This window comes from Tachysurus fulvidraco, chromosome 10 (assembly GCF_022655615.1).
Source record: "Tachysurus fulvidraco isolate hzauxx_2018 chromosome 10, HZAU_PFXX_2.0, whole genome shotgun sequence".
Lineage (NCBI taxonomy): Eukaryota > Metazoa > Chordata > Actinopteri > Siluriformes > Bagridae > Tachysurus > Tachysurus fulvidraco.
In genome coordinates, this window is record NC_062527.1 from 23,215,448 (window position 1) to 23,239,478 (window position 24,031).

The 24,031-nt window shown below is 40.4% G+C and overlaps 2 protein-coding genes across 5 annotated transcripts; both read right to left on the reverse strand.

The window, feature by feature from the left end:
* Positions 1 to 1,345: 1,345 nt before the first annotated feature.
* LOC125145766 lies at positions 1,346 to 23,967 on the reverse strand. Of its 3 annotated transcripts, XR_007144202.1 has the most exons (9): positions 22,948 to 23,967; positions 21,336 to 21,419; positions 20,881 to 21,216; positions 20,141 to 20,452; positions 19,185 to 19,331; positions 18,994 to 19,025; positions 18,577 to 18,691; positions 16,708 to 18,464; positions 1,346 to 2,034 (listed from the first exon to the last, which is right to left on the reverse strand). XR_007144202.1 is itself a non-coding variant. In XM_047819956.1 (8 exons), the coding sequence occupies exons 2-7, from the start codon at positions 21,379 to 21,381 to the stop codon at positions 18,590 to 18,592; spliced, it is 975 nt and encodes a 324-aa protein (XP_047675912.1). In that variant the 5' UTR covers positions 21,382 to 21,419; positions 22,270 to 22,900; the 3' UTR covers positions 15,983 to 18,464; positions 18,577 to 18,589. The 3 variants fall into 3 exon arrangements, 2 of the variants coding, with proteins under 2 accessions (XP_047675912.1, XP_047675911.1); XM_047819956.1 differs by lacking the exons at positions 1,346 to 2,034; positions 22,948 to 23,967 and adding an exon at positions 22,270 to 22,900 and having other exon boundaries at positions 15,983 to 18,464; XM_047819955.1 differs by lacking the exon at positions 1,346 to 2,034 and having other exon boundaries at positions 15,994 to 18,464.
* LOC113638739 (programmed cell death 1 ligand 1-like) lies at positions 7,696 to 12,143 on the reverse strand. 2 transcript variants are annotated; one of them, XM_027140199.2, is made up of 4 exons: positions 11,595 to 12,143; positions 11,207 to 11,503; positions 10,505 to 10,531; positions 7,696 to 9,986 (listed from the first exon to the last, which is right to left on the reverse strand). In XM_027140199.2, exons 1-4 carry the CDS (start codon positions 11,659 to 11,661, stop codon positions 9,874 to 9,876), a joined length of 504 nt encoding a protein of 167 aa, XP_026996000.2. In that variant the 5' UTR covers positions 11,662 to 12,143; the 3' UTR covers positions 7,696 to 9,873. The 2 variants fall into 2 exon arrangements, with proteins under 2 accessions (XP_026996000.2, XP_026996001.2); XM_027140200.2 differs by lacking the exon at positions 10,505 to 10,531 and having other exon boundaries at positions 9,267 to 9,986.
* Positions 23,968 to 24,031: the final 64 nt, after the last annotated feature.

The window sequence follows — 24,031 nt, forward strand, 5'->3', positions numbered from 1 at the left end:
ACCTCACGGGTATTCGGATCACGTCACATGCTCATATCCGCTCACCTACAAAAGTATTGGCACCCTAGCGGTCCAGTAGCTTTCACAATCTTTCTGTCCACTCGCCTCCAAAATTGTATCACATCACCGGCCTTTGAGAAAACTTGCACCGTCAAAGCCAACATCAAAGTTTGTCGCGACGAACTTTACAAATCTAGTCTTATCTAGGTCTTTATTTTTGGTTAAACAGTGAAATTTTCCAGTCATTCCTTATCTCCTGCTTTGTTTTCTGATGTGTGTAATGATCAGTGTGTTCTACTGACAATTACTCACTCACCACTGACTGAGAGATGAACTTTGCTGATCAGATTTAGTTCCGTTTCAGACCTCTTTACCCTGTTAGATCTCCTGGTGCCTCTGACTACTTCGTAGCTCATGTAGTCAGCTGTATCAGTAAGTTTCAGGTGCTTTAACACCAGGGAACAGTTCCCTTTCCTCAGTTCTTCCTCAGGAACGTCCACACGACCCTCATATCCCTCTCCCTGATATGTCTCCTTGCCCAGTCGCTCAAACACAGTCTCAGTATCGATGAGCCACCTAATATACGGTGTTTCAGTGTCTACAGTCTGCAGTTCACACAGCAGGACAGCTGTAGAACCCACATAACCAGACACAGTGATCTCAGCTGCAGACAGGAGACCTGAGATGGGAAATTTAAAGTCTAAATAAATCCAGACAGGAAACTTATTTTAAGAACATTATGTTTCATCTGTTTTATGAAAATAAAAGTTACTTACTCAAAAAAGTAGTGATGCACAGAATACCCAGTGCAGAAAAGCAGGTCATGATGCCCTCAGTGTGTGCAGATGTTCTACAACAAACAAGTGTTAGGTGTCAAAATAATATATCTAGATAACTACAGTTAATAGACTTCTTTAAATCTGTGAATGATTTCAGTTCCATTTTAAATGTTATTTAATCATACAGTTCTCCTGTGTGCCCACCACCTGCAGGAGGAAACGTAAGAGGCCGGTGCAATGTGGATTGGTTGGCAGTCGAAGGCGGGGGCCTCGGCCACCCAATCTCCGGACACGGAATCTGGCTCTGGGACACGACATCTGTCCCTGGGGAGGTGTTCCGGGCTGCCCAACCGGGAGGAGGCCCCGGGGAAGACCTAGGACAAGCTGGAGGGACTATGTCTCTCGGCTGGCCCGGGATCACCTCGGTATTCCCCCGGAGGAGCTGGAGGAAGTGTCTGGGGAGAGGGAAGTCTGGGTATCCCTGCTTAGACTGCTGCCCCCACGACCCAGCCCCGGATAAGCGGTAGAAGATGGATGGATGTGTGGATGGATGGATAATCATACAGTATAATGTAATATTTTAATAACACAAAAGTCATAACACTGTAAATCACCATCAGCTTCAGCAGCATGAAATAACCAGTCATGGGGAGAATCAAGTCCCAGAAACACGTTCAGCTTTAACACATTCAGCCTAAACACTTTATAGACAGAAAACTTGGCTCACATAACGCTCTGAACCTAAACCATAATAAGACACACAACAACTGAGGATCATGCTAAAACTATAAATAAACCTTCACACACTAGACTCATAATAACTTGGTATTTGCATTTCACTGCATTTCGGACACTATTTAATCATATCAATTAAACATTTTCAAATTGGAAGATAATTAAAACGCTCACAATAAAAGAACAATTGATTTTAATTTAAAAGTTTAACAAAATTGTTCTTGAACGTCCATGGATCTGGCAATAGTTTGTACCAGAAGATATTTTGGTGCATTAAAAAAAAAAACGTTTGCCATTATAATTTTCTCTCTTTAAATGATGTAACTTTTTAAATGGAAATGTTTTCATGGGTTAAAGCAATAAAAAATTCTGAGAATAAACTTTTTTGTGAGGTGGGAAATAAATACAAAATACACAAATACAGTTACAGAAAACTACATCGAAGACAGAAATTAGTTTAATTTAGTTTAACTAGAGCACACACACACACACACACACACACACACACACACACACACACCTCACTATAGTTCCAGTGGTTTTTGATTCAATAATCAAGAAAATATTGTTGTATCTCATGATGGCTCTCAGGGGCGGTTCTAGCCCTTTTTTAGGGTGGCTTCAGTCCCCCTGTGTGATCTCAGCCACCCTAAAACTATAAATATAATTTTTACTTTCAAAAATAAACAGCAAAAATTACGAATGCAGAACATTATTAAGAAAATTATTTAACAGTTTGATCTGAGAGCGTTTTTTTTTTTTTTCCACTTTGCCTTTACACGCGTGTGTTGTAGTCTTTCAAAAGTGCGTCTTCAGCTGTCTGCTTTATTTGAACGGAAAAGCACAGGGATGTGCAGCGTGCACGCGCAGTCAGAGCTGGAGGTGTTTATCTATAATGTTAATAACAGAAAGACGCTGTAAGAAATTACAGAAATCCGACGTACTGTGACTGTGTTACATTTTAAACTGTTTGTGAGTTTGTGAGAGTTACTGTTTGTGATTGTTTGTGAGTGTTAAGTGTTACTGTAGTTGACCTCAAGGCCAGACGGAGTGTGTCTGTGTCCGAAGCAGTGAGACCTTTGAGTTTAAAAGCCCGACGTATTGTGGCTGTTTTGTTCATTTGCGTCCGAAGTACTGGAGCTGTGAATAAATAGCCTAACGGTTAACTAGATAGCTTGTAGTCACAGGAACTGTGTAAAGTTTAAAGACTCAGATTTAAGGAAAGCTGTGAGTTTGTAAAAATGGAACAGCTGATTGTGAAGTACATCGCAAAACACGGTTCTCAGGGAATGTCAGGGAATAGAGAACATCGTTGATAAACCGTATGAGTGGGCTATTTCTAAGTTTGAAAATGACTCCAAAATGCCCAAGAACAAAAAAGGAAAAATTGCCAATGCACTGCAAGCAGTTCTTGCATCGTATAAAGTCACTAGAAAGAATTTAAATGCATTAAAGGTTGAAAACGAGCAACTGCAATCTCGACTAGATGATGGGATAATATCTAAAAGAGATTACCAGATGAGTGAGATAATCTGGAAGGAAGAAAAGATTAGGATGCAGAGTGAAATTGTACACCTTAGAACTAACAACCACATGCTTAGTTCATCTGTGGAAACATTGTTCAAAGATTTAGAGGAAGCAAAGTCTGCTTGTCAATTCCTTTTAAAAAATGGCACAACTGAAATTAACACCAGTAAGACATCTGTATGTGGCATGTGGAGTAATCAAGTTCCTGTCATGTTAGACAGTCATGTTAGACAGTCATGTTCCAACTGTGTTCCAACTGTGCGTGCTAGTGAAAGAGCAGAGGAACCAGTGACCTCTACTATGGTCAGTGGGTTTAAACCCAATGAGCTAGAAGCTGTGATTAAAAGTATTGGTAAATTTGATACTGCCAAACAAGATCCATTAGACTTTCTAAAGGTTTTCGAGCTATATGCTGACATTTACAAATTCACAGATGGTGATGCGTGTGTATTGTTAACTGTGTGTTTGCCAGACACTTTGTCTGGAGTGTTAAATGAGAGTCAAAACTAGAACTGCCAATAAGTTAGAGAGGAAACAAGCACTGCTTGAAGTCCTAGGTGTAATGTCAGTTGACTGGGGTAAAATATCTGATGTGAACATGAGGACAGGGGAGCACCCCATGGCATTTTCAGAGCGATTATTGGAGACATTTAAAACTTTCAGTGGCAATCCATACATCACACCGAATGATGTCAGTTTTAAATCTGCTTTGATTAACAAAAGTGACTCACTCACCCGTTCTGCTGTGTCGATGTTTGTAACCCATCTTTCTGATTATAACGACATCATTGCTAAAATGACACAGTTTTTCAACAACAATGCTAACTCAAAGAGGTCCCATCCTGTATCCGCAGTAGGTGTTAAAAATCTCAATAAGAATAGAGCCAGCAATGTTTCCTGGAAAAAGAGACCTACACTACTGGAGATAGAAAGGAAAGACTACCCCCTCGTAACCCTGATAACCCCCTGGTGTGTTATTCATGTGGCAAAGAGGGACACATTTCAAGGGAATGCAAATTTTCCCTTAAGAGATCAGGCCCCAAAACAGATTTACACCAGTTACAGGCTACAGTAAACAGACTGAGAAAGGAGCTCAAAAATCTGTGGAACTCCTTGCCTGGTATTTTTCACCAAACTACTCAACAAATTTGGCAAAGTCAGAAAAACAAAATGCATTCTGGTCAGAATGTGTACCATCACAAATTTGAAAGTAGTGATGATGTTGTGGTAAAGAATTACCAAAATGAGTGCCCATGGTCTGCTCACCGGTAGAGACCATGCAGAAATTCACATCACAAAACTAAAAACCGTCAACCTGGTAAGAGATCATTCCACATAGGTCCATTAATATCATAAAAAGCTGATGGCAGTCATCAGGGCCATGTAAATAGGCAAGTTTATGTTGTATGTGTTTGTAATGTTTTTTTTTTTGTGTGTGTGTGCTGTGTTAAAAAAGAGGGGGAGGTAAATTCATTATGTTTTTCAAGTGTTTTTCAGGTCAAAAAAAAAAATAGATGTGGGGGATGGACTAGGAAGGCAGCTCTCGTGACAGCAGTGCCCAACGCTGTCCCAAAGTGCTTATCTACAATGGATCCATGTTCCGGTCTTGGTGAACCTTACAGCATGATCTCCAGACCCAGATGAACAGTGTAACAGGAATGTATAAGGTCTTCTTGACAACAGCGTCCCTGAGGTATCACAGTGATGTTGCAACCAGTTAATCACCTCTTCAGAGAACATCTTCAAGTAAATAATCTCAAGGATTGGAAAGTATTTGAAGAATTGTTTGAAAGGATTCTAAGCATGGACAATTTGGGAATATTACAGAAGAATGTATTAAAGAATGGACTTTAAGGACTTTTAGGTTTATCACACAGTTACCATCAGGAGAATGGCGAGGACTGGACATAGAACGCAGTGACAAAACTACATTGGTTTTATTTGCATGTTTGATGCCTTCGAAAAACAACCATTATGTGGGGCACCCCACACTAATTATGAGGCTTGTGAAATCTATTTAACATGTCCTAAATAATTTTACAAGAGTAATAGTTTCAAACAGGAAAACATGTGTCACCACAACTCTTGATCACTTCTCTGTCTTTGTTAATGATAACCAGACACTTTGTCAGATTAACGGTACCTCATTTTGTATAACACCAGATACAGCTTGGTCAATAGGACAGTATTACTTCCCATATGTGAATATCACCCAACAAACACTGTCATTGAATCCAGAGGAACAACTAGGTTTTGTGGAGAATATACCAGAATTTGATTTTGAGTTACCAAAGTTGGATAATATGCTAATGTCGCTAATGCAGAGAAAAGACGACCATATTGTTAAAGCTCAACAAGGTCTTGTGGGAAAAGATAATTTCTTGACTAAACAAATGCATGGTGGTGATTTGGTTATTGCCTATTCTGATCTGATTTGGGATATAACTTTCAAAACTGCTGTTGGTGTATGCATCTTTCTCATTCTTTGTCAATGCATTATGTTATGCTTTATGTGTACCATATTGAAACGGCAAATTGCAGATAATTCAATGATCAATGTGGGACGTTCCCGTTGGCTGTGATGGTTTCTGAATGTCTCTGCTCCAAACCCAAGTAATATTTTACATAGAACCAAATTTTAAGAAGAAAACCTGTGATATGTTTGACTTATGGAATGGAGCTAAAACCAGCGTGTGTGAGGTGAAGTTCCGATGACGGGTAAGATTCTCTGAGGGCCGAAGGGGAACGACCTAAGGCAGGGCTTCGCCGACACTGGGCACCGGCCCAAAAAAAATTGGGAGGTGTGATCTGTATTAAGGAAGTGATGTGATGCTTCAGGGCCAAAAGCTTCAAAGGGGGGACTGTAGGAAATTACAGTAATTGCACCCAAATTCCACTCCAAGGTACACATCTAAAAAGAGCTCATTCCTAAGAAGTATCATAAGGTAATACGTTTAGGACTCTAAACGTATAAATGTGATTCAATTATAAATATGGGGATGGTGGCAGGACATTAGGGATCACCACGAACAAAGGGTCTACGTGACTGCGATTACCATTTGATTACCATTGGTTGATAACAATACCAAGCCAAGGTCTACGTGACCGCGATTACCATTTAAAGTGACCACTTGGGTGCTAGCAATTGTAACAATACCAAGACAAGGTGTTAGTGACCATGATTAACATTTAAAGACATCATCTAGACAACAAGGTGTAGCCCAGCCATTTGGGAGACATTCCATTCTTACCCTCAATATACATTCAAAGCGAAACTTCATTTAAATTACCAAAAGGGAAAACTGTATATAAGGTTTAAGCAGAATTTGCTCTGGGTTCGTGTTCTTTCTGACTCCGACGAACCCAAATTACGCCATGTATTTTGTCACTGCTATGCTGGAATAAACTTCTTGTTCTTTTATTAAGATCTTCAACATCATCGTCTTATTTTTACACTACGCATTTTTTTCTTACATGCTTTATTTGAACGGAAAAGCACAGGGATGTGCAGCGTGCACGCGCAGTCAGAGCTGGAGGCGTTTATCTATAATGTTAATAACAGAAAGACGCAAAGACGGCAACCAAAAGCAGTGAAATGTCACTATTCTTATTACCAGAGTTGTAACACAATATTAATGCAAACAATCCATTCAATACTAAATAAAACTAACATTTATTGATTTGTTCTTTGTCTTGTGAATATTAGTTTATTAATGACTGCATTCATTGGACACACTGTTTGTAGAGAATACACATGAACTGATCTGATTCAAGACTGGCATCATTACATCATGCATAAAATGTTGGTGTCCACTTTAAATAACACCATAACTTTTGGCTTACTGTGTAGTCATATAATATATAATATAAAACTCTTCTTCTTTTAAATTCTCACTGAGGGCTAAAACCCCGAAAGATGAAACCGCCCCTGATGGCTCTCATGAAAATCTTATTAATGATTCTTTTTTTCTTTCGTTAGAAACTGCAGAGCTTTGAGCTTGAGTAAGGCCCTTAACCCTCTCTGCTCCAGGGGACTGTATCATGACTAACCCTGTGCTTTGTACATGAGCTGTATACATAAACATGTAAATAAGAGTCTAATTGTTCTGTGAACTTTGAATGAAACCCTTTATTTTACACGCCATGCCTTATGTTACACATAAGCCTGTAGTCTTTCACCAAGCTTTAACTTTTAAATAAGAATAAAATGTGGCACGATGTCACACACAAATCAACACACACACACACACACACACACACACACAGACACACACACACACACACACACACACGCATACGCGTGAGTGCACGCACACACACACACACACACACACACACACACACACACACATGCATACACGTGAGTGCACGCACACACACACGAACGCACACACAAACGCTTGGACACACACGTGCACACACACACGCACACACACATGCACACACACATACTGAAGTTTTTTATCAAAATTTTTATGGTCCAAATATGTAAGTGAGCTTCAGATATGTTTATGTATTATATATGTACACACACACACACGTCAAAACAACGGGAAAGAACTTTACTATGCGACTAAAAACAGGATTCTCCATGAAATAAAACGGTATTTCAGCACCAAGCACTTAAAAGGACGCACAATAAACTTCATAAACATGTAATCTGTAGGACCTTTTAATCTGTAATCATCTGTTACGTGACACAAACACAGCCTTCAGTCAAAATAATATGAGATTCTACAAAATCCAATAGTATAAAGATCATCACTGTGTGACCAATATTCACAGAAAAACAAGGACAAAAGCACAAAACATCCAAGCAGCCATGACACCACTTGTGCTCTTACCTTTGGTGTTTCAAGATAATAAAAGAAATATGAATAAATATTCCAGGAGAAATGACTTTGTGCTTCCTGAAGCTGCTTGTGACTGAACAAAGTCAAACACTCCACTCCCTATGCGCATACAGTATACAGACTGGCATACAGTATTGCACACTGTAGTGTAGTTAGAGGTGGTGAGAGTCAAAAACAAACTGAAAACTGTTAGATTTGGGTGCAAAATAGTGACATATAAATCAATTATATGAGGTTTTATAATTCAGTAGCTGAGAAAACTCATATACAGGGGTGTGCCAACATGTGAGTGTGTGCCACTACTAAAACCAACACACACACACACCACTTGGCACATGAGTGTGTGACACTACTAAAACCAACACACACACACACACACCACTTGGCACATGAGTGTGTGACACTACTAAAACCAACACACACACAAACACACCACTTGGCACATGAGTGTGTGACACTACTAAAACCAACACACACACACACACACACACACACACACACACACACCACTTGGCACATGAGTGTGTGACACTACTAAAACCAACACACTTAAGAACTGAATAATAAAAGACAGTTCAAAAAGCACTCAATGCAGAAACCAAGAACTTGTTCTGACTACAGACAGTGTTTAATATCCGGGGTGGAAAAAGGAGCGTCAACAGTATAAATGTCAACAGTATAAATGTCAACAGTATAAATGACACACACACACACACACACACACACACACACACACACACACACACACACACACACACACACACCGCTTGGCACAGGAGTGTGTGCCACTACTAAAACTTCTCTCAAATATCGCTGATGCAGATAGATAAATAAATCGTTAATGGTGAGATGTTATAAAATAGATTCATGGAGTTTTTAATATATACAGTATTTAACAACATTTTTGATGTACGGTCTAAAATTTTTGTATGTCGTGAAATGTCAGATGAAAATTTTATTTTTTTATTTTTGCTGTGTTCCATCCTCTTACTCTGATCTGGAATATATACTTATTTGCAGCAATCTCATGTGTTACCTTTATTTTTTCATCAGAAGTATTTAAATACACCTTGTAGTTTTTGAGATACTCATTTAGAGCGTCATTTTCAAAAAACAGTCAGGAAAATAGGCTTTAAATACAACAGACATTCCTCCTTATATAGACATGTAGACAAAATCTACAACTAACTCCATTAACTTCACATTATGGAAGATTCTGCTCAATATAAGGTCATGCTCATGAAGCCTGTATTTCCTGAATGACACAGTGACAGGCTAATGGTTTTTCTTTTTGTTTCCTTTTGAATAGAAGAAAGGTCTAAATGCTCAAAGTTTTAAAAAAACCTACAAAAAACATCTAGTATTTCTTTTCTTTTTCGTTTTTTTGTTTAAAGTGAAACATTGGTTTCCCTTTCAGTTACACATGTGGCCAGAGGACATTAGTGATGATTTTTCACATGAGGGTTTACATCTATTAGATTTGGCACAAAACAACTTTTAATCTTTTTTATAACGTTACTGAAACTTTGTAGAGCAGCAAATATTCTGTACTGTTTATTTTTTGTGCTTTTTGTTTTTTCATAAAAAGTTACTAAGCTATAAAATGTTCATTAAAAAATACTGGAACCAATAAAAATCTAGAAACGACACCAGTAAATAGTATAAATGTTACACATAATAAAGCCAAACGAATCTATCCAATATGAATAACTAAAGAAACAGATGTAAACATTTACAGCATCTAAAAATCTAATTCCAATTCCAAACTTTTCCATTTGTTTCAGGATCAGAATTAGTTCACTGATTTTTCCTCTGATATCTAAATCAGCTGTTTTTCCTGCTATCTGTCTGATCCTGATCCTGATGGTTTGTTAGATCATGACACGATGGTTCAACACTGCAGACTTTCAACAGAAAGGTGAATTTTCCTCCAGGTGAAAAGTTTACAGTGTTTTTTACAGTGTATATCTGAGTCTTCACTACACAGGAGGCTGTGATGACTTTAACTCCTTACTCCAGGCGTGAAAGAGTAAAAAGGTGAGCAGTGATGTGATGATGACCAGCGGATGAGGAGAGTTCACTCCTGCGTCACCTGGAAGGAGACAAATTCATGGTTGGAATTCAAAAGCAGAAGTTTGAAGAAATTATTTTCCCACACTGTAAACACAGGACCCCAGAAAGTTTTCACTCCAAACTGATTATTTATTTATTTGTTTAGATTAGATGGGATTTTATTTCTGCACATTTTAAATATAAAATTCTGATGTGCTGTGATTTAATTTCTATCCAGTAAAAAGAGAAATACATCATGTTGGCATTCTGTATACATGCAGAACAATATTCTACAAATACTGCTATACTGTAAATACAAGGAATACTTTTAATACGCCATACATAAAGAAATAAAATGTAAAAAATAAAAGTAAAATCAACTGAATAAAAGTAAAACAAAATAACCTTCAAAATAAATGTTAAATTAAATGGAGAATATAAAAGAATGTTGATTAATAAGAATCTACTGAGCTCACGGTGTTGATTTAAACTCAAAGCTGCTTTATGCTAAATGTTCTGCAGCATTTCAGTTTTCAGTGTATTATCTCCTCTTCTCACCTGAGACAGATGGCTTTTCTGGGGTTTCTTTGTGTGCAGAGAACATAGAAGGAAGAAAAGAAATAAAAAAAAAAAGAAAAAAAGAAATTAAACTCTGTAATGTAAATAAAAGTCTACAGGCCAAGATAACATCAGCCATGTGAAGACGGTTCTAATCTAATCTAATCTAATCTAATCTAATCTTTAAACCACAGCACTGCTGAGTTCTGGACTCTGATTGGTCAGAAGGTGTTGATTACTTCTCTCTAACAGCAGCCCTGACTGTAGCTCTGTTTTATATTAATCTGCTCTGGTACCTTATTGTTTCTATAGCAACAGCTTACAGATTTTTTTTTTTATATCATTGATATGGTGTTTTCTTTCTGTATGTGTGTGTGGAAGCAGTTCTTCATTCAGTTTCTCAGTAACGTCACAAGCTGTGTGTTTTTTGGCTTATAGACGTATCATGACAAGCTGCTATAATGTAAGTGAGAAGAAGATCTTGTCTTCTGGAGATTAAAATGTAATGACGAATGGATAAAAAGTACAATGCGACTTTCTTGGATGTATAAAAATGATATAAAACATTAAATCATATGTGAAAAATGTAATACATTAATAAAGAAAACTAATAACATAAATCATAAGTAGAAATAAATTGTGAAAGAAATAAAATGAGTTTTTTAACCGTTCCTTATTTCTGACGTCTGTCTGGAGGCTTACCATCGACTGAGAGTTCTACACTCTGAGTGAACCTCTTCAGGTAGCTCCTGTAGATTCCTGCATCAGTAACACTGATGTTCTTCATCACCAGAGAGCAGTTCCCTTTACGCAGCTCGTCCTCAGGAACGTCCACACGACCCTCGTATCCCTCACCCTGATACGAGTCGTTATCCAGACGCATAAACACCACCTTTTGATCCGTGCGCCACCCGACATACAGTCTCTGGAGAGACATGACCTTAAATTTACACGGCAGGACAACAGTGAATCCCTCTCGAACAGATATATTCTGAGGAACTGCAGACAGAGGAAGATGAAAAAACGAGTATTTAGCAACATTTCAGGAATTTTGTCTTATTTCTCAGAATGTTTTATTAAAGTTCGTTACCTGCACAGTTAGCAAACCAAGACGTGAGTAGAAAGGAGAGAAGTTTTGAAGAACAGTCTCTGCACATTTTCTATATCAAAACAAAGATAAATGTTAATAAACCTGTCGTTTATACATTTATACTACAGGGTTAGAGGAATAAGGACACATTATCACACTAATAAGTGCTTTATGTGGACATTAAAATGGATTTGCTGCCTTTTGCTGTTATAATCAGCTCCACTTTTCTCTTCTGGAAGGTTTTCCATTAGATGTAGACAACTGTGGGGTTTTGTGTGAATCATTCAGCTACAAGAGCATCAGTGAGATCAGACTCTGATGTTGGGATGTCAAGGAGACTCCAGTTCCAGTCAGGGCTCAGTGCAGGACACTCCAGTTCTTCACTCCAACCTTCACCTCCACACATTACATTTGTAGCTTTTGACAGAAACAGAATTAAGGAGTTAAGGCCGAGTCACTGGCTATTTTCAAGCGGCGGTTGAAGACCTACTTATTCAGGAAGCACTTCAACTAGCACTTCTTTCCTTATCCTTTGCATTTAAAAAAAAAAAAAAAAAAAAAAAAAAAAAACCTTTGACACTTTTTCATTGTAACTTTGACCAAATGTTTTAAACTCATGGTATCTTAAGTATGTAACCTAGTGAACCAGCATTAATGTATTCAGTGTTAGAGACCTGAGCAAGGCCCTTAACCCTCAATTGATCAGTTGTATAAAATTAAATGTAAGTCACTTCGGATAAGGGATTCTGCCAAATGCCATAAATGTTAAATTGATTTGAATTAAATACTTGACATTCATTTACAAATTATTATTATTTTATTTTAAGAATAAACATTAGTTGCATAGATAAATATGAACAAGGACAGCAGTCTAGTCTAGTGTAAGGTCAAAGCAGATGCATGTATATCACAGACTTTCCCTGGAGTAGCTTACAGCTTGCTAGCTAATGGTGATAAGATTGACTTTTGGCTAATTAAAGTCCTCATGAGTGCACAAACTTTAAAATGGCTCATCTAGACCCAAAAAATATAGCTATGAATATTTTATTATTAATACAGGAGCCATTTCAATATGTTATCAGCTCACATGGCTCTTGGATGAAGACCACTCACTCTAACATCCTGCTACACATCAGCAGTGAAAAAACTACATTTTAATAGGAAGCTATTGAGGAAATATTGAGGTTTGTAGTTAAAACCTGCAGCTCCTTATCTCTTGTAGCAGGAAGTGCACAAAAATGTCTCTGGAGTTACAGTTTATTATCATGTAACTAATACATGTATTGATTGCATTCCACTATGTCTAGCTGACCTGAGCAGTGTTTTGACAGCGTGCCAAACTCACACTGCTGTTTTCAGCTATTGATTTGGATAATGAGTTCTGGTTTGTTCCCTTTCAGAGACAGCCGTGGTTAGTGTTTTTACAGAGTGCTTTGACATCTCTATCAATGAAACAACAACACTGGTTCACTAGGACACAGACTTAGGAAACCGTCACCATAAAACTTTTTCAGGAGCTTTTTATTTTAATTACATAAGAGGGAGGATTTCACCTGTAATCTGGCAACAGCCAGTAACTCAACTGCTCAGACATCTACGGGAAGTTAATTCCATCACTTTGATGCCAGAACTGAGAAGAATACCTACCTCCATCTACTTGGTGTGTACCTACCTTTTACCCTGAGAGATGGTGGAACCAGTGGAGCAGTGCTGGTAGGTTTGATGGAGCGAGGTACAGTGTGAGGACTGATAAGAGCTTTGAGGTAAGAGGGAGTTGGTGCGTTCTTGACTTTTACTCTGATGTATGTGTATGTGATACTCTGATATGTGTATGTGACAAATAAAATTGGATTTGATTTGGTGTATGAGCTACCTGAAGGCAGTGCAGAATGCATGATGGTAAATTTATACTCTTAACTCTAATAATCTTAACACTCTTTGTTCTAGAAAGAGGACCAGTAAAACATAATTAGTGTCACGAAGTGACACGGTGAGACAGAGGCGAGTGAGGATCCAAATGCAGTTTAAAGGTTTTTACTAAACAAAACACAAACAAACAGGCAGGCAACGCGGAACAAACAGGAAACGGGAACATGGACATGCACACACCAACAACGACCAACAACATTGAAGTGAACAGACAGAGTATATATAGTGAACGAGAACCAATCACAAAACAGAGACAGACAAGGACTAAGACAAAACACCTGGGGAAGAGAATTAATGTAATTAGTGTCCATGGTAACAGATAGGTGGGCGGGGTCAACAATTAACATCAGGGAGAGACGACAGACAGAAACAAGGGGAAAACACAGACAGACACATTACAGAGCCCCCCCCCTACGAGCGGCTTCCAGACGCTCCCAAGTCCACAAAACCCAGTTCAGGCGGGTGGAGCGAAGGCGCAACCAGGGGGGGAGGGCGGGTCGGGTTCGTGTAGTGGTGGCGCCCGCCGAGCAGGAGGCCGGGGTGGCGCCAGCCGAGCCGGAGGCCGGGGCGGCGCCGGCAGAGCAGGAGGCCGGGGCGGCGCCGGCAGAGCCGGAGGCCGGGGCGGCGCCGGCAGAGCAGGAGGCCGGGGCGGCGCCGGCAGAGCAGGAGGCCGGGGCGGCGCCGGCAGAGCAGGAGGCCGGGGCGGCGCCGGCAGAGCAGGAGGCCGGGGCGGCGCCGGCAGAGCAGGAGGCCGGGGCGGCGCCGGCAGAGCAGGAGGCCGGGGCGGCGCCGGCAGAGCAGGAGGCCGGGGCGGCGCCGGCAGAGCAGGAGGCCGGGGCGGCGCCGGCAGAGCAGGAGGCCGGGGCGGCGCCGGCAGAGCAGGAGGCCAGGGCGGCGCCGGGAGAACAGGAGGCCAGGGTGGTGCCGGAGGCAGAGCCAGAGACCAGAGCAGGACCGGAGACCAGGGTGGTGCTGGAGGCGGAGCCAGAGACCGGAACGGAGTTGGCAGCCAGGGTGGTGCTTTGGGCCTATGAACAGGGACAGGAGGTAGAAGGGCTGGCAAGTCCAGCGAAGCAAAACACAGGAAAACAGAAACATGCATAGGTTCAGGCCAGGCAGAGAGTTCAGGTAGTTTGGGTGTCATGATGTCGACCGCGTCCTCTGACTCAGTCATTTCGGTCGACCCGGCCGATTCGGCTGGTTCCTTCGGCTCGGCTGGTTCCTTCGGCTCGGCCGGTTTCTTCGACCCGGTCGGTTCCGCCGACCCGGTCGGTTCCGCAGGTTCCGTCGACCCGGACGGTTCCGTCGACCCGGACGGTTCGGCAGGTTCCTTCGGCCCGGTCGGTTCCGTCGACCCGGACGGTTCGGCAGGTTCCTTCGACCCGGTCGGTTCCGTCGACCCGGTCGGTTCGGCAGGTTCCTTCGACCCGGTCGGTTCCTTCGACCCAGTCGGTTCCGTCGACCCGGTCGGTTCGGCAGGTTCCGTCGACCCGGTCGGTTCCGTCGACCCGGTCGGTTCGGCAGGTTCCATCGACCCGGCAGGTTCCGTCGACCCGGTCGGTTCGGCAGGTTCCATCGACCCGGCAGGTTCCGTCGACCCGGTCGGTTCGGCAGGTTCCATCGACCCGGCAGGTTCCGTCGACCCGGTCGGTTCCGGCAACCCGGCTGGTTCCGGCAACCCGGCTGGTCCAGCTGGCGGCTTAGGGATGCCGGCCGCCCGAGCCGACCTCATCAGGGTATCCGCCAGTTTGGAGACCAGCCGGTTAGCACGGACCTCAGCCGAGCTCGCCGGTACGGTAGCCATGGGAACTGGCTCAATCACGGATGTGCACGGGACTGGTCTGGGCGGAGGCACTGTGGAGAATTCGGGCGTCCGTGGCTGATTCCACTCTGTGGCCCACGGATCCCGATGCTTGCTGCCCCCCCCCAAAAAATACTTACGGCCGGCTTCCGTCTCTACAGTGCTCAAGGTTAGCGTGGACCCGTCCAGGAGCAATGCCAGGTTGACGAACTCTGAGAATGTTTTGATCTCCCGGGTAGACGGCATCAGATACCGCAGTATCTCCCTTAGTCCATGCTTAAAAATGTCTTTTAGGGCCTTCTCCCCAAAGTTGACCTCATTGCATAGGTCCACGAATACCTCCGTATACTCCTCAACTGGGGCGTCCTCCTGACGTAGGCAAAACAGGAGTTCTGCTGGATCCATTGGAGGTTGGTCGTTCTGTCACGAAGTGACACGGTGAGACAGAGGCGAGTGAGGATCCAAATGCAGTTTAAAGGTTTTTACTAAACAAAACACAAACAAACAGGCAGGCAACGCGGAACAAACAGGAAACGGGAACATGGACATGCACACACCAACAACGACCAACAACATTGAAGTGAACAGACAGAGTATATATGGTGAACGAGAACCAATCACAAAACAGAGACAGACAAGGACTAAGACAAAACACCTGGGGAAGAGAATTAATGTAATTAGTGTCCATGGTAACAGATAGGTGGGCGGGGTCAACAATTAACATCAGGGAGAGACGACAGACAGAAACAAGGGGAAAACACAGACAGACACATTACAATTAGAAGTTTGTGTTACCCCTTTTTACTCTTCCAGAACCTGACATGCATGACTGCAAGATTTGTTAGCCAACCTCATCCCACTGATTTATAATGTTGTAGACACGACCCGATGCCTCATACACTCAGATTAGTGCTGCAGATTTATTTTCATAATCCAGGATCTGTTTCATTCATGTTACGAATAAACACATTTCCTGGAGTTTACTGTTCAATTTACAGACACAGAACAACTTGTTGACAATAAAACTGGATGCACAGTACACAGGTTTTACAGGATAAGTGGAATGTTTAGGATACACAGGATGGTAAAGATGCTGTTCTGGTCACTACAAACAATTGTAATAGAAAATGTTGTAAATAACAAAAATGAACATTGAACATTCGGTACTAATACACTTACACTAATACACACACATTCGAAAACTAGGAACAGAAGGATAACAAAGGGGAACTGAACTGTTTCCAGTTGCACAATAAGTAGAAGAAACAAGAACATTGCAGGCTGCAGGTGTGTGGAAATAATGGAGACTAACAGCGTGACCGTTGCACTGCTTATGCAAGGACAAGATAGGAGGAAGTCACGCACAGTGGAAGACACACTCACACACACACACACACACACACACACACACACACACACACACACGGATCTTTTGTCTACCTCAATGTATAAATAGTCTACTACCTCAACAACCAACTAACTCACTCTGTTCAGACTTAGGTTGGGACAGACTGACTTCACACTTGCAAGTGTATTGAATAAAAAAGTTTGATATTCCACAGGATTCTGCTGTGTTCTCCTCTGCAACTTAGGGAAAGTTCACTTGAACTATTATCTTTGATTAATAGAATAGAATTTCCACCACACAATCTTCTTCTTCCGGCTTTTCCCTTCAGGGGTCGCCACACCGAATCATCTTTCTCCACCTATCCCTATCTTCTGCATCCTCAACACTTGCACCCACTAGCTTCATATCCTCATTAATTACATCCATATACCTCCTCTTTGGCCTTCCTCTTTGCCTCCTGCCTGGCAGTTACATGTCCAACCGATATACTCACTCTCCCTCCTCTGAACATGTCCAAACCATCTTAATCTGTCCTCCCTAACTTTGTCCCCCAAACGTCCAACATGGGCTGTCCCTCTGATGTACTCATTCCTAAACGATACAACAGAGAAATCAGGCTCACAAATAATAATAAAGATGGAAATCATGCAAACATAATATCTGTAAACCTACTAATGACATGTATACAACCCATCAGATTCAAGTAAAAATACAATAGAAAACTTACATACCACATCTAATGGAAAAGATTCAAACACACATGGCACAAATGCACAAAAGCAAAAGAAAAAAGGAAATGAGGTCTATTTATAGACCTCAGCTGAGAATTATGGGTAATGAAGTGCACTTAAAACGGTGATGCAGTCTGCAGAGGATTGTGGGAAATGTAGTATAAAGGAAAAAGGAAAAACGTCTAATTCACAACAATGAATGACAGATACAAGTCCTGCACAGTGGCCTGAGGGACTTTGAGCCATTTCTCCAACAGAACAGTGGCCAAGATATTTTTGTGGAGGTTTCCTGATCTGCTCCTGTAAAACACCCCAAAGTGGTGTTGGTCTGATAGAATGATTCAGTAGTCTGTGGCAGTGAGGCATCACTCTATAAGTAGTTTGTTTAGAGAATGCCATGGTATTGGCTCACCTCAAACAAAGTTATGGGACAATATAAAGTATATGAAGAAATAATTAACCTGTGCTGTAATGTAGATGTGACAAAAATAAAGGCTTCATTTTATAAATCTGTTAGTAACTAGCACATATCTCCTATATAGTACACATACACACACACTTGCACACACTCATGCACGCAAACTATTATTTATTATTATTAAATTTTAAAAAAGTTTTAGTAAGATTTAGTAAAAAGAAACACTCCTGTAATAAAACTTCAGTAACTGTACATGATATTAATTTATATTACTGAGGAGCTGAACCCAGAATCCTCCTCAGCTATAAAGTTCCTACACATGACTTCAGCCATTGTACATACTGTGTTTACTGCTGCAATGTAAACACAACAAACTACATCAAAATAAAACAACAAATAAAAATATAAATGTAAAAATTAAAGCTGTTCACGGTTCATTATTTAGTGTAACATCACATGACCAAGACCAAGTCAGGTTAGATAGAAGAGTAACTGATGGTCCATGATGTGTGATCTGAGAGTTCTGCAGTAAATCAGAAGATCCTGACATGGTGATGAAGCTCCAGAGATGAACATCAGCTCAGTGGCTCAGGGATAAAGTTTAAGATGATCTGAAATCCATGATGAGATCAGAGCAGACCATCTGAGAGAGGAGAGGAGAGGAGAAGGTGGTGAAAAAACTTTACAACGTAAAAATTGCAAAGTTAATCTCTAGAGAAAAGAGATATAAAAAAGAAATAAATAATTGGTGCCACCTTGTGTTGGTCATTAACTCTGTGGTTGTGTGGCGACTGGTGTGTACGTCACACTGTCCAGATCTGTTCTGGCCCTTATGTCATGCAGCTCAGTGTCACGATGAACATTTTCATTCTGTAGAGAGATTCAGATTCAGATGATGAAGCAGCAAGTGCCTCAAGAAAGTTAAATAAAAGTACCACAGAATGACCAGAAGTTTAAAGTAAAAAAAATGCTTCTTCTGGCCAAAGTTTCTGATCTTGTCTAATGTACCTTTAAAATAACAGTAACACAAAGTAGGCAGGGAGGGTTGCCATGTTTCTGTAAACTCCCCACCTGAACTACAACCAAAACCCAATTTTATTCTTCTGTTTAACAAAAAAGTGGTTACAATTTAATTCATCTCTTTCTTTTTAATTATTCGAATGTTTTCGTACCTGTTCAGTGGAGTTTCTGGCACATCTGAGACCTGATGATAGGTGATGATTTTCCGTTTTCAGAAACATAAGATAAATATTTAAAAATTATAATATTATACAATAAATTTAGGCACATGTTAAACACAATTACCACAAAAATTCACTCTGATTCTTTCAGACATTAAATCTACAATTTTAACCAGTTTTACCTTTCACACAGCAGCAGTACACAAACACACCGATGATGATGATGATGATGATTACAATCACAACACATATAATAATCCAGTTGTTCCCTCCAGTCTGGTGTGAGTCTGAATCCTCTAATGAAGATCCTCCCTCATGAACACTGTGGTCTAAAACACACATTAAACCACACAGAGATATCAGTACAGTGCTGAGGAAAACGTGTCCTCAAAGAAAATCTATCAAACATCAGACTACATTTACTGATATTGTTCAGTGGTTTTCAGCCATACATGCAGATGATGTCATCACTGATCCTTAAATAATAATCAGTATTGCGCTGCTATAATAATATGAAGTGTTTTATTAAAGTTTATCCAGGAACAATAAGAGATGTTTTGAACTGGAGCTCACACCAGATTAAGAAAAGCCCTGTACTTTAGACACACCCCCTTGTCATGTCATTAAAATCTAACCAGGTTCCTTTTTCCATCCTAATGTACTGCTTTTTCCATGAAACCCTGTTCAGAGTGAAAGGATCACAAACACTGGATCACTTTCATTTATTCTACATTTATAATGTTTTAATCAACTGGAAATGGAAAGTGAAGATATTTTATCAATGTCAGATCAGAGTTATTGGTTAAGAACCATTTCAGTACTTTATCAGATCACAAGGCTCTTAGATGAGGATTGAGTGTTGATTATTGAGAGGAAGTGACTGAGTGTGTGCTGAAACAGTAGTGAAATACAGGACAGGAGGTGTGTGTTCTCCTCACTCAGTCTAACACAGCCATGAAAAGCTTTAGAATGATCTGTGGGAACATTAAACTGTGTAGTTCTCTCTCAACCAGGACTGAAAAACACTGACATCTACAGGAAACATGCTGCTCAAGTCACTCAGTAACTTTCCAGACATTTTAAACTTTGTGTACTGATATGTGTCGTACTCAGTATCGTCTGAGATTAATCCACTTACCAACAACTGACAGTTTAACCTTCTGGACCAAGACAGGTTCCTGTGTGTCTTTAATCATGGAGCTGCTGTAGATTCCTGTATCATTAACACTGATGTTCTTCATCTCCAGGGAACAGTTTCCTTTAAGCAGCTCGTCCTCAGGAACGTCCACACGACCCTCATATCCTTCACCCTCATATGAATCTTTACCCTTTCGCTCAAACACAGTCTCAGAATCGATAAGCCACACAACGTCAGGAGTTTTGATGGACAGATGACCCCAATCACACGGCAGGACAACTGTGGAACCCACTGGAGCTGATATCTGAAGAGCTTCAGAGACACAGAAAAACCTTTTAGGAAATGATCTGATGTTAGGAACTTTATATTTTTATTTCTTTTACAGAAACTGATTGTTTTTGTTGTCCTGTGAGCTTCATATCTGATCACTTGTTCTTGTCCACATGAAAGTAAAAGTTTTTTAATTGTTGCTGCAGGATCTCAGTCCTGATGAACATCTCTAATCTCACCCAGATGACCTCTGAACCTTTCTGACAAACTTTCTACAAATAAAATATTGTCTGTGTCTTATTTATGTCTGTATTTGTGTATTTTTCTAACACATCATCTGTTAACTCTAAATAAAGTATTGATTCCTCTCTATAATAGATGTTGTTATTGTTCCTTATTTCCAGCTCTGTTATCTGAGACACTGTGACTTCTATAATTAGTCAATATTTTACACTGAACAGTTTACTCACCATAGACTGAGAGATTAACTCTGGTAATTTCTTTCGCTTCAGTATTGTCCACATGTACCATTGTAAAGGAATAGTAGGTTTGGTCATCAGTAAATCTGACGTTCTTCAACACCAGGGAACAGTTTCCTTTACGCAGCTCGTCCAAAGGAACATCCACACGTCCTTCATATCCTGAACCTGACCTACTAATATTACTGCTTCTCTCAAACACAAGGTCTTTTCTGTCGATCTGCCACTTAATAAATGATGTTGGTTTGAACTCTTCAGGCACTTTACACGGCAGGATGACTGTGGAACCCACTTGAGCTGATACAGTAACCAGGGATTCTGCACTGTCTGTGGGAGAAACATTACAATCTACAGGATTTGTAACATTTGACAAAACATTGTTGTGATATTTGATTCAATAGAAGGACACTTCTGTCTTGTTGGTGTTGTAGAACCTGGTCACTCACCCACACAGGCACAGACCCATAAGATGGAAATATAAAGGAGGGACATGATGTCTGGAAGACTCTTGTGGAGTGTTGGCAGATTTTCTGAAACAAACAAACAGAGACACGTTATAAACTAAATCCAATCAGCCTTCACTAAACAATGCTAGGAGCTACAAATCCTGCTCTATCACTACATTACACCTGTACATGTTTGAAGATAATCAGTGACTCGACTGTGCGGACATCTAGGTGAAGTTCATTCCACCACCTCAGTGCCAGGAAAGAAAAGAGTCTTGCTGTATACCTCCCTCTTACCCTGAGAGATGGTGGGACCAGTCGAGTGCTGGTAGATCTGAGGGTATGAGGTGCAGTGTGAGGAGTGATGAGGGCTTTGAGGTAAGAGGGAGCTTGTCTGTTTTTGGCTTTGTAGGCAGGCATCAGTGTTTTAAATCTGATGCTTGCAGCTACTGGAAGCCAGTGGAGGGATAACAGCAGTGGGGTAATATGTGAGAATTTAGGCTGAATGAAAACAAGTCATGCAGCTGCATTTTGGATCATTTGTAGAGGACAACTTGCGTTCATAGATAAACCTGACAGAGAGATCTGCAGAAGTCCAGTCCTGAAATGACACGTGACTGAACAAGGTCTGGATCTCATCAGCAAGAATGAACAAGTCAGCATACAGAGAGGAGGTCGAACCTACAACATGGACATTTACACCACACACTGCATCCGCAAAGCCAACAGCATAGTGGACAAAACCAAACACCCTTCACACACGCACACGCACACGCACGCGCACACACACACACACGCGCACACACACGCGCACATACACGCGCACACACTTCACCACATACACATTAATGCACATGAAGCGAGACAACAACAAAAAGATAGTATCCATGCTAATGATTCCCAATGTCTTTCTATGAAAGGAACACAAACTTACTGTCTGTCTTGTCGTGGTGACTTTTGGTGGAAACAAAGACAACTTAGCTACACAGCAGATTTAAATTTAAATTTAAGCAATTTAAAGCTTCTAGGTAAAATTCTATGCACTTAGCTGCCATCTGTGAACTAGTCTAATGCACCCCTCAAGATTTATAAACCAAACCAGGATCTACATCACAAAATGTTGGTACACATTTTATAGCAGGAAACATGATGTTTATCAGACAATGAAAGAAATGCATGAGGGTAAAGTAGGTCGTTCTCCATATTTTATAGGAACTGAAATCAAGATGATACTATTTTTAATTATTTCTAATATTTGTGAGGAGTAAACAAAATAAATTTTTTTTTTTTCGTTTTTCTAAGAACCTTTTATGAATGCTAACCCATTGTTGTGTTGTCTTAGAAACAAGTAAAGCATATAATAATTGTTCTACTAGTATCCTGATGCAAACTATTAGGTGGATGTTTATCACCTTAACATTAATCCTCCATCTGAATAAGTAATCGTGTCTCTGAAATAAAGGATCTGCTCTTAGAGAAAAGGTCCATCAGTGTGAATAAAGGATCAGTGATTGTGTTTATCACACAGAGCAGAGTCTAGAACATTAAACTACTGACAGAACAGATCACAGATTTAGAGAAACAAAGAGAAGAATTCAAAACTCAGCTTTACCTTACAGATAGAAGATAATTATTTCCTTGACTATTAAGATTTAAGCCACAGTTGATGCGGTCCTTTCGTCCAGCGACATTAATAGTGTCGTATTACAACCACAGACTGCAGTTAGCTTTTACTTTCTCTTTTCCTGTAGTAATGGAAAGAAGGATGAAATGTTCTTTACCAGAAATAGGAGTGACTTTCCACTGTAGATCTGGAATAACGAGTATCTCACAACACCAGTAAAACTTGCCTAGAGTTTATGTTTAAACTTTTCATACTCACACGAACGTATTTAATGAAAGGAAGTCATTTGAAGAAGCTGGATGAACAGTGCAGTATATTTACATTTCAGATTGTCTTTGTCCCTCAGGTTCTACAGGGTTTTTGTGTTTTCACTCTAATGCACTGTCTGTACAATGTCTATAATTACACCATGTCCAGAACTTATGTACAATAAATCATTTACTGCATTGTTAAGGATTTTACAGATATCTGACCGAGCTGTAGCACCTCATAAATAATATAAAGTTTCTGTAATAATAATAATAATAATAATAATAATAATAATAATAATAACAGTCTCAGCTACTTTGCACTGTTCATGCTATATTAATTACAAGGGGGGAACCATTTCTTTTGTTGTTGCTTCATTTGTATTCAACATATTGAACATACCCACATCCCATAATTTGTCAAGCCACACAAATATATACATACATACATACAACCTTTTTAAGCTTCCATGAGCTATATATACACCCAACAGACATTAAGTCCATTACAAGTGAGATCAAAGGATAGTCCAGTAAACAGAAACAGTCTTATCTGTAGATGACCAGAAGGCGTTGGAGGTTAAGGTCCGTGATCAGAGTCCCAAATAGAGTTTCTTCAGCCGAGCAAGCATTACATCTGTCCATACCAATCACACATGGTCATAGTCATAACAAATGAACAAAATAATCCTCTTGTAGCAGGAAGACAATCAAGCTTCTCAAAACCCCGGTAAGATGGCCCTCCTCACCGAGCATGAGGAAACTTCAAACAGGATCTCTCTTTTTACTCTTCAACTTCCTGTTTTATCCCCTACAGGACATAT

Excerpts from the sequence above, each read along its gene's own strand:
- LOC113638739 (XM_027140199.2), bottom strand. The coding sequence starts at position 11,661 with ATGTGCAGAGACTGTTCTTCAAAACTTCTCTCCTTTCTACTCACGTCT. Across the intron at positions 10,532-11,206 it reads TGTAGAACTCTCAGTCGATG|AAACCCCAGAAAAGCCATCT; the intron begins GTAAGCCTCCAG and ends CTGCACACAAAG. Across the intron at positions 9,987-10,504 it reads AGAAAAGCCATCTGTCTCAG|GTGACGCAGGAGTGAACTCT; the intron begins GTGAGAAGAGGA and ends GTCTCCTTCCAG.
- LOC125145766 (XM_047819956.1), bottom strand. The coding sequence starts at position 21,381 with ATGTCCCTCCTTTATATTTCCATCTTATGGGTCTGTGCCTGTGTGG. Across the intron at positions 20,453-20,880 it reads AGTTAATCTCTCAGTCTATG|CTCTTCAGATATCAGCTCCA; the intron begins GTGAGTAAACTG and ends GTGTCTCTGAAG. Across the intron at positions 19,026-19,184 it reads GTACTGCTGCTGTGTGAAAG|GTCTCAGATGTGCCAGAAAC; the intron begins GTAAAACTGGTT and ends ACCTATCATCAG.